General features: G+C 37.3%; 1 protein-coding gene across 1 annotated transcript in view; it reads left to right on the top strand.

Annotated features, from left to right (window-relative positions):
* Nucleotides 1-18,286, top strand: part of PRKCI (protein kinase C iota) — a 66,487-nt gene that overhangs the window by 18,173 nt on the left and 30,028 nt on the right. Inside the window, exons 3-4 of the mRNA XM_068963627.1 lie at nucleotides 16,266-16,355; nucleotides 17,847-17,897. Of these exons, the coding sequence (XP_068819728.1) occupies nucleotides 16,266-16,355; nucleotides 17,847-17,897 (141 nt within the window). The remainder of the gene's footprint in view (nucleotides 1-16,265; nucleotides 16,356-17,846; nucleotides 17,898-18,286) is intronic.

Below are 18,286 nucleotides of genomic sequence, written 5' to 3'. Positions count from 1 at the left end.
TGCAGTGTGCAGGCTTACCTGCTTCTCGGCATGTGGGATCTTAGTTCCCTGACCAGGGATCAAACCTGCATCTCCTGTGTTGCAAGGTGGATTCTTAACCACTGGACCACCAGGGAAGTCCCTGCTTTTGTAACTTTTGGTGATCATGATACAGTTGTTAAAATTGGTGTTCAGAAATAACACACTATGGATGACCTGTGACATGAAAAAGGCCCTTCCTAAACAAGAAATGCAGTCCGTGGATCACAAAGGGGTCGTGAAGGTGGATGTGGCAACTTTGTGGGTTGTGGTGGAAACTTTGGAGGTGGTGGAGAGTTTTTATATTTAATGTGTTAACCAGAAGCCATGGAGGCCTAGTTACACTAATGCTGCTTTTTAAAATATAGCTCCCCCTGCCAGCAAATAATTAAAATACTACTCAATTGCTATTCAGATCGGATGCTAATTATTCATAAGGGCTATTATTGCTGCCCCAAAAGGGCTTTTTAAAAATTGAGATTTTATGTTAATTCACTTTAAAAAAATGACTGCTGAGGGAGAGATGCTTAAGATAAAGCTAGTTTCTAAATTATTTTTTAAATCAGTTAATTTTCAAAGTTAAGGATGGGGAGTGCTAAGGAACTTGGGCTAGATCCTTGCTACTTGAAGTACAGTCTGTGGTACTTAATAGAAAAGGGGGCTCTCCAGCCCCATCACTGAATCAGAATCTACATTTTAACGGGATCTACATGTGAGCTGCATGAATATTACAGTTTGAGAAGCATAGGACTAGATCCCAGAAGGCTTTGCAAACCACATTAGCCTTTATTTTACATGATGGAATGTCACTGAAGTATAGTTGAAGGATGCCTGAATGTGCTAGTTTTGTGTAATGGGTCTCAATTAATTGTAATACTCATGGAATTTGATCTTAAGGAATGGCATTTTAATATTTAATTCAATATTTGGGGCTGGCTATTTCTGTATTCACTGATATGAAGAGCCCTGAAAAGATGTTTTTCTAGCTTCAAGCTATGGATAAACTGAAGCCCATTCTCACTTTTTAAGACATTTTTTAAAGTTCCTCTAAAGTAATCCATGTTTACTGTTTGGGGGGGAAAAGTAGTAGAGATGATTATGAAATTTAAAAAATCTTCTGTTTGCCCTTTATCCTCTCTCTTCCCTCACCTAAGGGAAGGAAACCGCAGCTTAATGTATATCATTCATTTATATCCTATGCATATATAAATATTCTTATTTCTATGCATCACTAATAAACAGCTTATTTCACATAAAAAGAAATATATGCAAGCCAGTGAACTTTGATAATGAGTGTTGGACATTGTTTCATTTCAGTATGCATCAGTTTATATCATAACCTTTTTAACCCTGTGAAATATTCCATATTGTAGATATTTCATGGTTTATTTAATCTTTGATTGATGGACATTGGACGGTTCTGAAATTTTGGCTACTATATAATAAACATTTTTATATGTGAATTTCTTCTGTTGTATGGGACTCTCTCAGTAGCAAATGCACATGGTATGCACATTGTAAATTTTGGTAGCTAGTGACAGTTTGCTGTCTAAGAAAGTTAAACCAGTTTATGGCACAGCTACATTGAATGAGAACATCCCTTCACCCTTGCCTTCACCAGCCTCAGATATTATGTCTTTAACATTTGGGCTCCAAAATGACTGCAGATGGTGACTGCAGCCATGAAATTAAAAGACATTTGCTCCTTGGAAGAAAAGTTATGACCAACCTAGACAGCGTATTAAAAAGCAGAAACATTACTTTACCAACAAAGGTCCATCTAGTCAAGGCTATGATTTTTCCATTAGTCATGTATGGATGTGAGAGTTGGACTATAAAGAAAGCTGAGGGCCAGAGAATTAACGCTTTTGAACTGTGGTGTTGGAGAAGACTCTTGAGAGCCCCTTGGACTGCAAGGAGATCCAACCAGTCCATCCTAAAGGAGATCAGTCCTGAATATTCATTGGAAGGACTGATGCTGAAACTGAAACTCCAGTACTTTGGCCACCTGATGTGAAGAACTGACTCATTGGAAAAGACCCTGATGCTGGGAAAGATTGAAGGAGGGAGGAGAAGTGGATGACAGAGGATGAGATGGTTGGATGGCATCACCGACTCAATAGACATGAGTTTGAGCAAGCTCCGGGAGTTGGTGATGGACAAGGAAGCCTGGTGTGCTGCAGTCCTTCGGGTCGCAAAGAGTCAGACATAACTGAGCAACTGAACTGAACATTTTTTAAAATCTAATAAGTGAAATGCTAGCTTTGTATTTTATATTTTGTACTATTTAAGAGTAAGACTGAGTTTTCTCATCTATTCAACGACTTTTTGACCTTCTCTATCTAAAGGTTTGTTTAAATATTGTCAATTATAAATGATGTGGATGTTTCATAATATGTCTTCAGCCTGAAAGTGAGACTATATAATTTAGCACAGTGCATAGAATATAGCTAGCATAGAGAATTCCCTGGGGGTCCAGTGGTTAGGACTTGGTGCTTTCATTGCATGGCCTGGATTCAGTTCCTGGTCAGGGAGCTGTGATCCCCTAAGCCCTACAGCATGGCCAAGAAAAAAGGAAAAGCAAAAGGAAAATATAGTTAGCATCAATGTACTGTTTCTTACCCAACTCAGTGTTAGTTTAATCCTGTTTTGATCATTTCTTTTTATTTATTTTCCATGCAGTGCTTTTGCACTCGGTGATTTTCAAACTGTAGTGCATATAGAAGTCTCTATATAATATGGGTTTTTTGTTTTTTTTTTAAAGACGTATATTTATTTTATCTGTTTATTTTGGTCATGCCGCACAGCTTGTGGGATCTTAATTCCCCAACCAGGGATTGAACTAGGGCCCTCAGCAATGAATGCAGGGAGTCCTAACCACCGGACCACTGAGGAATTCCCTAGATAATGTGTTTTCTTTAGAAGAAATTGGTTTTAGGACTTCCCTGGCAGTCCAGTGGTTAAGAATCCAAGCTTCCACTGCAGGGGACACAGGTTCAATCCCTGGTCAGAGAACTAGGATCCAGCATGCTATGTGATGTGCCCCCCAAAATAAATAAAAATACAAATAAATGAATGAAATTGGTTTAGAGCCATCCATTTTAAATTGTCTTGGTACCTTTATACTTTGTATCATCTTTGCCTGGAGGGTTCTCTTCCAAGATTGTCACATGGTTGTCTCTTTCTAGTCATTCAGGTCTTAATTCAGATGTTGTGTTCTTCAAGAACCTCTATTCTTCTTCTGAACCCCTATTCACTTTGTATCTTGTTTGTGTAGACTATAAGCTCCATGAAAGCAGAGATTCTGGCTTTTCTATGGAGTTCCAGTGTCTAGAGCAGTACTCAGTAATCAGTTCAGTTTAGTTGAGTCATTCAGTCGTGTCTAACTCTTTGCAACCCCATGGACTGCAGCACGCCAGGCCTCCCCTGTCCATCGCCAACTCCCAGAGTTTACTCAGACTCATGTCCATTGAGTCAGTGATGCCATCCAACCATCTCATTCTCTGTCATCCCCTTCTCCTCCCCTCTTCTATTTTTCCCAGCATCAGGGTCTTTTCAAATGAGTCAGTTCTTCGCATCAGGTGGCCAAAGTATTGGAGTTTTCAGCTTCAACATCGGTCATTCCAATGAATATTCAGGACTGATTTCCTTTAGGATGGACTGGTCGGATCTCCTTGCAGTCCAACGGATTCTCAAGAGTCTTCTCCAATACCACAGTTCAAAAGCATCAATTCTTCGGTGCTCAGTTTTCTTTATAGTCCAACTCTCACATCCATACATCACTACTGGAGAAACCATATCCTTGACTAGACGGACCTTTGTTGGCAAAGTAATGTCTCTGCTTTTTAATATGCTGTCTAGGTTGGTCATAACTTTTCTTCCAAGGAGCAAATGTCTTTTAATTTCATGGCTGCAGTCACCATCTGCAGTGACTTTGGAGCCCCCCAAAATAAAGTCTCACTGTTTATAGCATGCTCAAAAAATATTTGTAAATTGTACAAAGGGTGGTAGTAAGGCTTTCCAGGGTTAGTTTTATATCACTTATTAGAGATTTAAGCATTGGGAGTTGCAGTATATTCTGCTTTTTCTTAACCTAATAGTGTATTTTAATTAAAGGAGTCACATAGTAAATTAAATTAGTTCTTTGATGAAACAGCCTATCCTTTTATAGTATAACTCATAGTTCTTTCTCCCTAAATAGTTATTAAGTGCCCTAATTCTCCAGGGAAATCTATAAAACTGTAGTCTTTGCCTCATTCACATAAAAGGTTAAACTTTTCATTAAGATCTGTTGATTCCCCTATGATCCTTCTTACCCTGGTTAATTCTGATACCAGTCTTTTCTTAATTTAGGCCTACAGAGCCAGTAGTAATTATTCTTAAGTTTCTTGCAATTATTTTTCAGTTGTAATTTTTCCCCTTTATTTTTAGTCATGTAGGTATTGGGGCATTCTTACATGGAGAAAAAATTTTCTCTAGGATCAGTGGAAGACAAGACTATAATTTGATTTCTCTGGTTTATGAGAGACATTGTTCTAGAAACTAAACGCTTAATTGTGGGATTTTATATCAGAGCAAATAAGGATCACACGCTTCATTTCTTTAAACAGACTTATGACAGCTGCTTTTTTTCTTTGTGTTCAAAGCCAGTTTTACTGATTTGTTTTGATGTGCATGTAGAAAAGCTGGTTTGCTCAATCTAACTAAACATTTTAGAATGAATAGTAGGTTTGTAATAGTCATATCCTGGTTCTCATATGCAGTGAGAGTGTGGGACAGGAAGTAATCAATGTGGCTTTTAGTTCCTTATATGTGTGACTGTTTTTCCTTAAGGATGTACTTTATTGCCTCTTTTTGTTTTTTTTGGTGGCACGGCCCAGCTTGCAGATCTCAGTTCCCTGCCCAGAAACTGAACCCGGATCCACGGCAGTGAAAGCCCAGGTCTTTACCACTGGACTGCCAGGGAACTCCCAAGGATGTACTTAAAAATATTACAACCCAGTATTAAGTGTTTTCTAAATTTCTAGTTCTATAAATCCTAACTTATTCAGGGTCTGATTACCTGATTTAAATTTAACAGTGTCACTTCTCTTTTACTGGAAACTAGTTAACTTCTGTCACTAGCTTTTGGGTATTCTGTTTCTTGTTAAAGTTTTTATTGAGAGTCATGCATGCTTTTTTAACAAAAACATTGATTTATTTGAAGAAATAAGTATCTCGGGATTTTCAAATCTCCAAAAATAGCTGCTATGAACAAATCAATGTCTCTTTATCTGAGAATATACAACTTGAATGGATAGGGTAACAATTTTTTTCTATCTTACAAATAGACTAATATTATACAAACTATTATTTCTTTTAAAAAAAAAAATTTATTTATTTGGCTGTGCCAAGTCTTACTTGTGGCTCTCAGGATCTTTGATCTTCATTGTAGCATGTGGGATTTTTAGTTGCAGCATGTGAACTCTTAATTATGGCATATGGGATCTAGTTCCCTGACCAGGAATCAAACCCAGGCCCCTTGCATTACAAGCAGAGTCTTAGCCACTGGACCTCCAGGGGAGTTCCCTACAAGCTGTTATTTAACCTGCTTTTCACTTAGCATCTTGTAAATGTACCATCTCTTTTCATATAAGTGCAAATAGATATATCTTATTCCTCTTAAAGCTTGTATATATAGTATTATATAATAATCCCCTTTTGATGAATATTTGGATTGTTTGCAGTTTAATTGTCAAAAATTTTGGTGCAGTAAATACCTTTGTGCCTGTATTTTGGGAACACTTGTACTATATTATCTGTAAAGTCCCTAAAATGAAATGTGTCCTTGATGATAAATTGACCTCCAAAGGGGTAAATATTGTACCCCTTGTTATACTTTCACCAGTGGCATTTGTGAACTTCTTTTCCTCACACCCTGTAAAAGACTATGTGAGGGAAAAAGCTGAAATGTAGTTGATTTGCAAAGAGTGGGAGAAGGTGTTTTTTGGATATAGTTCAATTCACATCCTGTTGGCTTCAATAGGTGGGATGCACGGAAACTTAAAATGAGAATAAATGTTCTTTGACACAAAGAGTATGGAGTATTTCTGAATTCTAGATTAAACATCTTGCATTATAAAATCTGATGTATTCACAGAGAGAAAATAGAGTGCCTGAGTTTAACAGAACCACACTGAGTATGGGAAGAAACATATTTCTCTTATGTGATATTTTCCAAACATCTCTAGTCTGGTGTAATTTTAGCTGATATGTTAAGAACTAAAATAGTAAATCATTCTTCATACTTCTTCTTTATCCCTAACACTAGGTACTGATGATGGTAATCATATCAGAAAAAAACCGTAAGTGAAAACTTTTTGACTGAATGTATATTCAGTATAACTTCAGTTATTTAGATAGCAGTATTGCAATTCCAAACCTGAAAATTAAAAAATGAAAATCAATATAAATAAGTAAAAATATTCCAAGTATCTCTGAGCAGACCTTGTTTTGTAACTGGTATTTTTCCATCTGCTTGGAGGACTTCCTGTTTTGGAGAACATTTCTGTATTGGAGGTTTACTGGTAATGAATTCTTTCAGCTTTTCCATACCTTTGTTTCTTGTTTAAAAATTTCTTCATTGAGGTATAATTAAAACAATAAACTGTACGTATTCTAAGCATACTGTTTGATGAATTTTGTCACCATGGAAACCACCATCGGATGCAAGGTAGGGAGCATGTCTGTCATCTCCAAATGTTCCTTGTGCTCTGCGATTCCTCACTTCTACTCCTCCATTCCAGGCAACTAATGATACTAATGATCTGCTTTCTGTTCCTATAGATTAGTTTCCATTTTCTAGGGCGTTATAGGGATAGAATCATACAACATGTGCCCTTTTTTTTGAGAGCAGGTGTCTGGCTTCTTTCACTCAGCATAATTATTGAGTCATGTGCTCTATGTGTCAGTAATTCGTTTCTTTTTATTGCTGAGTGGTATTCCCACATGTGGATGTACCACAATTTGTTTTTCTGTTCATCTGTTGATGGACACTGAGGTTTTCTCTAGTTTGGGGCTATTATAAATAATAGTTTATAATAAGCTATTTATAAATAAAAGTGTTGTGGCAGTCACATACAAGTCTTTGAATGGATATATGTTTCCTTTTCTCTTGGGTAAATACTTAAAAGTGGAATGACTGGATCATATGGTAGTTATATATGCTTTTGTAAAAATAAAATAGGAAAAGAAAAATTTGAAAAGGAGGTGAGGTGAGGTCCTACATTCCAGGCATGTTCTCAGGCAGATGGTTTCTGGAAGGGGGTTTATATGGAAGCTGAGGAAGAGGATGCCTTTAATAAACTGTCTAGCATGGTAGTCCCTGGAAAGTCTTCCTGTGCTCACTGGGGTAGAGGATCCCATGAGAAGGTAGCTAACTTTAAGAAATCCCAAGCAATTCTCTCAGCTCTGGCCTCTGCCCCAGCTCCATGCTCCAGACATTGTGCCCGGTAAATTCTGGCTGCTACTGTTTATATACCAGGCTGTGGTGCTGCCTGAGAGGCAAAAGGATCAGGCTGGGACCCACCTCAGAGAAACCCCTTGGAGTGGTGGAGTGGAGATGTGTTGAGAGTTGAACAAGAAAGGACATAGGAGCCCAGTAGGGCACCAGGGCTTCCAGACATGCTCTGGTCTCTGGGAGCGTGTGTCCTTGTTGGCATCCCCATCTCCAATGCATTGGCTTCCTTCCCTCTGTAAGAGGCAGCTGCTATCATAGAATATGTTTATAGTCTAAACAGTTTTCTTACTCCTATCCCGCCATCCCCAAGCAACCACTAATCTTTCATTAGTATATATATATATGACAAAGTATAGTACTTTTATGTACTTTTGTTTTTTAATTTAATTTAATTTTTCTTTACCAGGTTGCACACTTTGAATGATCTTGGTTTCCTGACCAAGCATTGAACCTGGCCCCACCCTCCTAACCCCCCACCCCTGGCAGTGAAAGTGCTGAGCCTTAGCTACTGGACTGCCAGGGAATTCCCTTTATAGGCTTTTAAATTCATATCAGTGGTGTTATTCAGCACGTATTTTGAAACTCTCCTCCCTGTCTTTTCTCCTAGGCCTTATGGCTTGAGGTCTATTCTAGTATATTCCTTTTTTAAAAATTGTGCCAAACTGTATATAATATAAAATTTTACCATTTGACCTTTTTAAAGTGTACAGTTCAGTGCCATTGCAGAGTGTCATGCAACCATTCTCACTACTCACTTCCAGAACTTTTTAATCATCGCAAACAAAACCTTTATATCCATCAAGCAATAACTCTCCTCCTCCAGTTCCTGGTAATAACCTCTCTTATACTTCCTCTCTCTATGAATTTGCCTTTCTGTCTCAATAAATTTCTCTATGAATTTGCCTCCAGATCACCTTTGGTTTTGAAAAATAATTTTGCTGGATAAATGGTAGGTTGATAATATTTTTTTTTCCACTCAGTACGCTGTTTCATACTGCTTGCATTGTTTCTGATGCAGAATCTGATGTTGTCTTTACCAGTGTTTCTCTGTATGTAATGTGTCTCTTTGACTGCTTTTAAGATCTTTCTCTTTATTGCTGGATGAAGCAATTTGATAATTATAGGCCTTCGTTTAGTTTTCTCCATGTTCCTGGTCTTGTATACATTTTGTATAGTTGATCTACTTGGATCCATGGATTTATGGTTGTCATCAAATTTGGAAACATTTTGGCCAGATTCCTCTTTCAGGGACTCCAGTTACATGTATAGTAGGCTTTTTCAACTTGTGATAAAGCTCACTGATGCTCTTTTTTTTTTCCTTTTTCAGTCTTTTTTTCTGCATTTCATTTTATGTAGTTCTATTGCTGTGTTTTTAAGTTCATCAGTCTTTTCTCCTGTGATATCTAATCTGCCACTTATTCCCTCTAAAGCATGTTTCATATCAGACATTGTAGCATTATTTCTAGACATTAAATTTGGGTGTTTTAAAAATATCTTCCATGTATACTTATCATGCTTTGCTTCTGAACCTTTTAGATATAATAACTTTTAATGTCCTTGTCTTCAAGTTCTTCTATTGCTGTCAGTTTGGGGTCACTTCCAATTGATCTTTCTCCTGTTATGGGTCATATTTTACTGCTTCTTCACATGCGTGGTTTTAGTTTATCAGATTCTGGACATTGTGAACTTTTGCCCTATTGGATGTTGAATATGTTTGTGTTTGTATGAGTTTCTCATCTTTGTTCTGGGATGCATTTTAAGTTACTTGGAAATAGCTGATCCTTCATTGCTTGATTTCCAATATCTTGAACCACTTTTTTGTCATTAATTTTGTCTAATTTTTCTTTTGTTTTAGGTGGAGGGTTAAATCCAGTTCTTATTAGTTTATCTTCTCCAGAAGTGGAAGTTGAGGGTGTGTAGCTTGATAGGATAGTACATACTTCTGAAACCACTGGTTCCTACCTCCCAGAAAAAGGAAGCAAGAAACCAGAAATCTGTTAATATCTGTGACTGGGCCTAATAGTGAAAGCATGACCACCTAAATACCATAGTATTCTTGGAAAATTTTTGCAAGTCTACATTTTAAGCAGTGTAGCCATTTAGAGTAGGGAGTGCCATGACTTTCGTAAGTGGCATACAGTGTCTTGAACCCAGTATTCAGAAGTGAGGGGTGAGGGGGAGAGCGGTAGTAACATCTTGGTGGGAAGAGTGAGTGAATCTGTAAATCTGTGGCAGGCTCCAAGATCAGGAAAAGTGTGGTGGTGCTATCTCAGGCAAGTATTAAAGGTTGCCAACTTTGGTTTTAGGCTATGCTGGTTCTTCCAGATGTGTGGCACTGAATTCAGCAATATGCTAAAATATCTAATATAGCTAGTGTTATATTCCTGTGTCATGTTCTATACCTCGTGAAGTTATCTCATAAATAATTGAATCTTACATATTTACCAAACACTTTGAGCTTCCCTGGTTTAATTTCTTTGTTTTTATAGGTGAAAAGGAAATGTATATGCACTGAAAAAAGGCCAGGCCTGCTGACTAATACATAGATTTTATTACGCTGAAATTCATTAAATTGAGCTGATCTCACTCTAGGTGTTTGCCTGTTTTAGGATATAAATTTGGACTTTAGTAACTGAGTGGGCCTTGGAAAATAGCTCTTTGTCTCATCTTTGTTTCATGATGGCTATGCATGGAATGTTTTACTTCTGAGTTACATGTCCTGCTTTATCAGGCATTAAGCAACTGGCCTGAAAAGGTAATACCTGAACCAAAAACATTCAATCCAATAAAAACAAAATAGATTTGCGTATACACAGTGTCAGTGATTAACTCTTACTTTCACATTTCCTTGTGGTTATTCAAAAGCATCCATCACTAGGTACATACTGAAAACAGGTACTTGACCTGGCTTAGATTTCAACCAACAGCAAGCAGATACTGGCATAGCAAGAAAACCGTCTAGCAGAAGGGAAAGACTGACTTTTAAAAATATGGTTATTTTACCTTTAAAAATGATTAATTCCACTCATGGCTTTTAATCAAGGTGCATTAATAAAAGCCACACCTATAATGAACTAAGCATTCTATGAGTCACTTTTAATATAAGATCTTTAGTTTTCCCATTGTCCTTGCAATACAGGTAATAGCCCTTGTTTTAACATAGGAGAAAATGAAAGCTCAAAGAAGTAGCTTTGCTGAAATCACGTAAGAGTGACGGGATTTGGAGTCTGGGAGAGAATCTGTGTATGAAGCATGATAGGACATCTCTTTGGGAGATTTTTGATGCTTTTTAAAGGCCTTTCATAAGAACTCAGGCATTTCCTAAGAACATAATTTATTATATATGATTTATCTGTATTATATAGAGATATGTATATCTATATATTTATCTCCGTTCCCTCACCTGGAAAATTAGAAATGAAGCATTAATTATGTTTCAGATTCATTCTGTTTCTACAATTCTTTGACTATTTCATTATTTGGAATTAATTTAGTCAACTGGTTTGTTTTTCATTTTTTTAAAACTGGCTTATTTGTCTAACTGGAAGAATAATTTGCGTACTTACTGAAATGTGACATTTTCTTACTCTCTTTTATGTTGCTTTTCTATTTTTTAAACTTTGACCTGCACTTAAATATGCTTCTGTAGAAGCAAGTTATTTTTTTAAACCTATATTTAAAATGGAATATAATTATGCGACTTTCACTTTCATGTGTATGGCAGATTAGGCGAAATTTGAATAACTGAGAAAGTGAGTCTGTATAAAAGAATTACTTTAGTTCTTTGAGACAAGTGAACACAAACTTTGCTTTTGGACTGGAATGTTAACTTGTTATTGGACTCACTTTTATAAAAATGCTACACTAAATTTTTTTAACAGCTTTAGTGAGAAATAATTTATCATTTAAAATGTACAATTCAGTGTTTTTTCCTGTATTTGTGCAGAAAGTTGTGCAGCCATCACCACAATCAATTTTATAACATTTTCATCACTCAAATAAGAAACTCCACACTCATGAGCAGTTACTGTCTTCCCCAAGCTCCTTCCCCTAGAGTTCCCAGACCTAGATAACCACTAATCTACTTCTTGTTTCTACAGATTTGCCTAATCTAGACATGATATATAAAGTATCAATACTTTACCCTTTTTTAATGACTGATTAATAGCTCATTGTTGTATGAATACCACATTTTATTTATCCATTCATCAATTGGTCGACATTTGGGTTATTTCCATTCTTTGGCTGTTATGAGTTCAGTTCAGTTCAGTTCAGTCGCTCAGTTGTGTCCGACTCTTTGCGACCCCATGAATTGCAGCACGCCAGGCCTCCCTGTCCATCACCGTCTCCCGGAGTTCACTCAGACTCACGTCCATTGAGTCTATGATGCCATCCAGCCATCTCATCCTCTGTCGTCCCCTTTTCCTCCTGCCCCCAATCCCTCCCAGCATCAGAGTCTTTTCCAATGAGTCACCTCTTCACATGAGGTGGCCAAAGTACTGGAGCTTCAGCTTTAGCATCATTCCTTCCAAAGAAATCTCAGAGTTGATCTCCTTCAGAATGGACTGGTTGGATCTCCTTGCAGTCCAAGGGACTCTCTAGAGTCTTCTCCAACACCACAGTTGAAAAGCATCAATTATTCGGCACTCAGCCTTCTTCACAGTCCAACTCTCACACCCATACATGACCACAGGAAAAACCATAGCCTTGACTAGATGGACCTTAGTCGGCAAAGTAATGTCTCTGCTTTTGAATATGCTATCTAGGTTGGTCATAACTTTCCTTCCAAGGAGTAAGCGTCTTTTAATTTCATGGCTGCAGTCACCATCTGCTGTGATTTTGGAGCCCAAAAAACTAAAGTCAGACACTGTTTCCACTGTTTCCCCATCTATTTCCCACAAAGTGATGGGACCGGATGCTGTGATCTTTGTTTTCTGAATGTTGAGCTTTCAGCCAACTTTTTCGCTCCCCTCTTTCACTTTCATCAAGAGGCTTTTTAGGTTCTCTTCACTTTCTGCCATAAGGGTTGTGTCATCTGCATATCTGAGGTTATTGATATTTCTCCCGGTAATGTTGCTATTAATATTTGGTTACCACTTTTTGTGTGGACATATGTTTTCATATCTCTTGGATACATATCTAGGAGTGGAATTGCTGTGTCATATGGTAACTGTGTTCAAATTTTTAAGGAACTATCAAACTATTTTCCAAAGCAGCAGTACCATTCTACATTCCTACTAGCAGGGGATGAGGATTCCAGTTTCTCTGCATCCTCACCAACACAGATGAACCTTGAAAACATTCTAAGCAAAAATATGTAGACATAAAAGACCACATATTTTGTGATTCCACTAATAAGAAATGTCCAGAGAAGGCACAGCTGTAGAGACGGACAGTAATCAATCTCTGGTTGCCTAGGTCTGACAGTTGGAGGAGAGTTTGGGGGGTAATGGGGAGTGATTACTATTTAATTGGAAGGGGTTTTTTTTGAGATGGGGTTTCGATTAGTGTTATGATTGTTTAGATATTTTATGGTGAGTTGTTGTCAGTTTTTATGGGTTTATAATGATACTGTGAATATATTAAGAAAATTTTATCGAGAATTAGAGGGATTTGCTCAGAATGATATGCTGGAGGCGAGTGAGTGAGTGAGTACTGCAGGTGGGACAGGATTTTGTAATACGTTTGAAAATTTCCAAACTAAAAAGTTAAAAGAAGAGTTGGTAAGCCAGGAGAATGGTGTTTTAGAAACCCAGAAACAGAGTTTCTATAACAGTCAGTGGGTAACTTCATTAGATGGTATACCGAGGTCAACGAGAGTAAGGACAAAACATGCCATTGATTTCCGCAGCTGCTGTAATGACCTTAGATATAGCCGTTTTAGTAGTGTTTGGACTAAAACCTGATAGCAAAATTGGGAGGAATGCTTGGAAGATAGGGACATAGAGAAAGCAGGGTGGGTCACTCTTGATAGTAAGAAAAGTTGTTACTAATAACTCTAAAAGAGTATAAACCTATAATTTAAAAAATATAAAAGTATGAAGTCAAAATTCGAAGACCCTGCCCCCCTTCTGCTGCTTCTCACTCACCACTTCCAGCTTACTTTGCAGTTTCCTCTTGAGACTGCATTGTGGCTCCAGAATGAATGGCACAGTGGGCAGCAGAGAGATTTTTGAGAAGGAGGCTCAAACCTGGCTTTGCCTGAGAAGAGCTAGTGGAAGGAAAGAAAAAATAACAGTGAAACTGGGGAGGACTAGTGGAATAACTGCTAGAAAAGATAAAAGGAAGGAGGGATTCAGTGGCCAAGTTGGAGAAAAGAACAGGGGCACTCGTTTCTTTGAGTCAGAAGGAAAGGAGATCACTTCATTTTTCTCTCTCAGGTCATAGACTGGTTCTTGCTGTGACTGAGGTTTGGACAGGGTTGATGGCATGTCTTGGTGTAGCCACAGGAATGAGCAAAATAATGGCAGCATGCAGAACCCAGGTCAGGCCCCACCTATATTCAAAATGACTTTTTCATTGAGGAATGCCATGATGCACGGGGATGTGCCATCTCATTAATTTCCAAGGATGATTCAGTTCTTTGGCTGGTTGACTAAGGGAGCTGTTTCTTCCTTCCCGTCTCTGTGTGTAAGTTTACTAAACTGTGCATTTACATTTTAAAGCCAGCTTTTTCCTCTTTCACTTTTATTAAGACACTCTTTAGTTCCTCTTCCCTCTCTGCTATACGGGTGGTTTCATTTGCATATCTGAGGTTATTGATATTACTCTCAGCAATCTTGATGCCAATCTTGTAATTCATTATGCATGATGATCCAGCATTATGCATGATGTACTCAGCAAGTAAGTTAAATAAGCAGAGTGACCATATGCAGCCTTGATGTACTCCTTTCCCAATCTGGAACCGGTCCTTTGTTCCATGTCTGGTTCTAACTGTTGCTTCTTGACCTGCATACAGATTCCTCAGGAGGCAGGTAAGGTGGTCTTGTATTACCATCTCTTTAAGAATTTTCCACAGTTTGCTGTGACCCACACAGTCAAAGGCTTTGGAGTAATCAATAAAGCAGAAGTAGATATTTTTTCTGGAACTCTCTTGCTTTTTTGATGATTCAACAGATGTTGGCGATCTGATCTCTGGTTCTTCTGCCTTTTCTAAATCCAGCTTGAACATCTGGAAGTTCATGGTTCATGTACTGTTGAAGCCTCGCTTGCAGAATTTTCAGCATTATTCTGCTAGCATGTGAAATGAGTGCAATTGTGTGGTAGTTTGAACATTCAATGGTATTGCCTTTCTTTGGGATTGGAATGAAAACTGACCTTTTCCAGTTCTGTGGCCACTGCTGAGTTTTCCAAATTGCTGGCATATTGAGTGCAGCACTTTTAACAGCATTACCTTTTAGGATTTGAAATAGCTCAGTTGGAATTCCATCACCTCCACTAGCTTTGTTTGTGGTGATGCTCCCTAAGGCCCACCTGACTTCACATTCCAGGATGTCTGGCTCTAGGTGATTGATAACACCAGTGAAAAAACTTGCTTACAACCCAGCATTCAAAAAACAAAGATCATGGCATCCAGTCCCATCACTTCATGGCAAATAGATGGGGAAACAATGGAAACAGTGACAGACGATTTTTTTGGTCTCCAAAATTACTGCAGATGGTAACTGCAGCCATGAAATTAAAAGACGCTTGCTCTTTTGAAGAAAAGCTATGACAAACCTAGACAGTATATTGAAAAGCAGAGACATTACTTTGCTGACCAAAGGTCCATCTAGTCAAACCTATGGTTTTTCCAGTAGTCGTGTATAGATGTGAGAGTTGGACTGTAAAGAAAGCTGAGCGCCAAAGAATTGATGCTTTTGAACTGTGATGTTGGGGAGGACTCTTGAGAGTCCCTTGGACCTCAAGGAGATGAAACCAGTCAATTCTGAAGGATATCAGTCCTGAATATTCACTGGAAGGACTGATGCTGAAGCTGAAACTCCAATACTTTGGCCACCTTATGTGAAGAACTGACTCACTGGAAAAAACCAATGCTGGAAAAGATTGAAGGGGAGGAGAAGGGGATGACAGAGGATGAGATGGTTGGAGGGCATCATCAACTCAATGGACATAGGTTTGAGCGAGCTCTGGGCATTGGTGAAGGACAGGGAAGCCTGGCGTGCTGCAGTCCATGAGATCACAAAGAGTCGGACACAACTGAGCGACTGAATTGAACAGACATTTAAAAGCAATCAAGCAGGAGCGGTCTTCAGTCCAGAATACTTCAGTAGTTGTTCTTCTTTCTGTGAGCCTCTTGAGAAGGCTGTCAAGTGAACAATAAATTTGACAAAATGATGAGAGACCTCATGTGTCGATAAAATCATTTTCACTTCCTCTTTTAAAGAAACAAGTAAATTATCCCTGGTCATTAATCATGTTGCAGTGACAATCTAAAATGTGGTCAGGGTAGATTTGATTTGCTATATTTTGAATATAAACATTGTTAGGAATTAAATGGTTATATATATATAAAGTTTGTATCTATGAGCCTCATTTAATATTTTGTAGAAATAGGAATGGAAGTTACATTACCTGCTTCAGAGAACAGAATTGTCTAAATAAATATCTAAACAGTTGTCCTTGTTAAATATTTCTCTGTGTGTATGTAATTGTTTCTCCTCAAGATTTTATATAGTAGAAATTATTTACTAATCACATTTAGAGGATTAAAAATATGAGCTTTACTTTTCCTTTTTATATTTTGTAGGAGACCCATGTACAGTATCATCTCAGTTGGAGTTAGAAGAAGCCTTTAGGCTTTATGAGCTAAACAAGGATTCTGAACTGTTGATTCATGGTAAGAAGTAGTCATTTCTTACTCTTCCTGTAATCTTGGGAAATTTCTTATTTATGTATGCCTTCCTGGATATTAAACTGTGATCATAACAGTGTTTCGCAGCAAAGTTTTAGCATACAATTTAAGAATTGAGTGCCCAGCAGAACCTGTCATCTTCTTGCAGTTCTGTATTGTATTCAAATAATGATTTCTAGAAGTAAGATATCTTAAATGTTCTTTCTTTTGTTTATGGGCTAACCATGAAACTGTTTACGTAGTTATCATAAACTTTAATGTGTTAAACGTTAACAAGCCTCAGAGGTGGGCAGTGGTATAGAGAGACTGAAACTCAGCCATCACATAACTGGTACACTGTAGACCTGGGTTGTATATCCAGATAGTTTCATCCCAAACCTGTTCTTTTCATTCTGCCATCCTGCCCCTCAAATTTTTTATGTCATGTAGAACCCAGTTAATATGATTAATATAATTGTAATACATTAGTAGTATTCCATGTAACATTTTTGGGAGCCTTAGGAGACCAAACCTAGGAAACTCTTTAAAACTGGAAACAAAAACACATCTCCCTTCAGTGTAGTGACTCATTTCATTACTTTGTTGTTATTCCTTTCTACTTTCCTTTACAGTGTGTTTTCTTAAAAAACAATCGTTTGATTTTTGTCTCCCTTAGGAATTTGACATAGTGACTCCCAAAGGTTTTATACTCTAATTTATTGAGATCCTGGAAGAACTTCAGAAGTCATTCTTTGGTCGTCTCTTTCTAGAATAAAACTACAGTGGATGTTTAAAGATACTATGGCTCCATAGTCTTGAATGGTTTAAGTGTTGTTGCTTTTCATGCTGTGTCACAGATCTGTTTTCAGAAGTTAGCTTATATTTCAACTTTTAAAAACATTTCAGGAGCTGTGCTTCCCATACTCTGTGCTCTGAACCATGTCCTTTTTGTGCATCACAAAGAGTTGACTAACTGTTCATTAATGGGCTATTTCATTATATAATCTTTATAAGAATGTTTTGAATTAGCATGTTTATGAATGTGTAGTTCCTTAGACAAAGCTTATGTTTTTGTATTTGGATATGGTTTTCAATGAAGTTTGGTATATATATCTTTTATAAACTATGGTTTTTATAAACCATCTTTTATAAACTATGTTTATATTTGAATACATCTTGTAATTTTAATTCTTCACCCTAGAAGATTTGTCACTACAATAAAGATTTAAGGAAATAGTTAATGATTTCTCTTATGACAAAAAAGTTAGTTGGTGCTGTAATAGGGACAGGAATGAGTAATTTGAGTTTCTAATGTCCATTGTTTCTGGATGTCGCTTTCATAAGAACTTCTTTCATTATAGCCTTGGTAAAATGGATCCCTTCCAAAAATCATACTGACCATATTTCAATCAGCTTATATGATTTTTTAATTTAAAATTCTGTATAATTTATATGTTTTTAAACATGCTGTATTAATTTTAATTTCTTGTCTTTCAGTATTCCCTTGTGTACCAGAACGTCCTGGAATGCCCTGTCCAGGGGAAGATAGTAAGTGTTTATCTATATCATACCTTTGAGTAGAGTTATTTATGATAAAATGGCACAAGTGAAATGAAATCAGAACTAGAACTTTTAATTCATTTCTTTTCTTTTCCGTTCTTAAGTCTAATTGAGAATATATTAGCACACTGCCTAAATTCTCTACTTTTGCTAAATCAAAATCAGGCAGTTAAAAAAGAAAAGCAGGTAGTTTTTTATTACAGCTTACTGATAATTGTCTATTGTGCATTTGAAAGGAAAACTAGGTTCATTATAAGTCATTTCTTATTTTTTAATTTTGGAAATTTTCAAACCTTCAGTTCAGTTCAGTTCAGTTGCTCAATCGTGTCTGACTCTTTGCGACCCCATGAGTTGCAGCACGCCAGGCCTCCCTGTCC

The sequence above is a fragment of the Capricornis sumatraensis genome, chromosome 1, assembly GCF_032405125.1.
Source record: "Capricornis sumatraensis isolate serow.1 chromosome 1, serow.2, whole genome shotgun sequence".
Classification (NCBI taxonomy): domain Eukaryota; kingdom Metazoa; phylum Chordata; class Mammalia; order Artiodactyla; family Bovidae; genus Capricornis; species Capricornis sumatraensis.
This window is presented reverse-complemented; position numbering and strand designations above follow the sequence as displayed.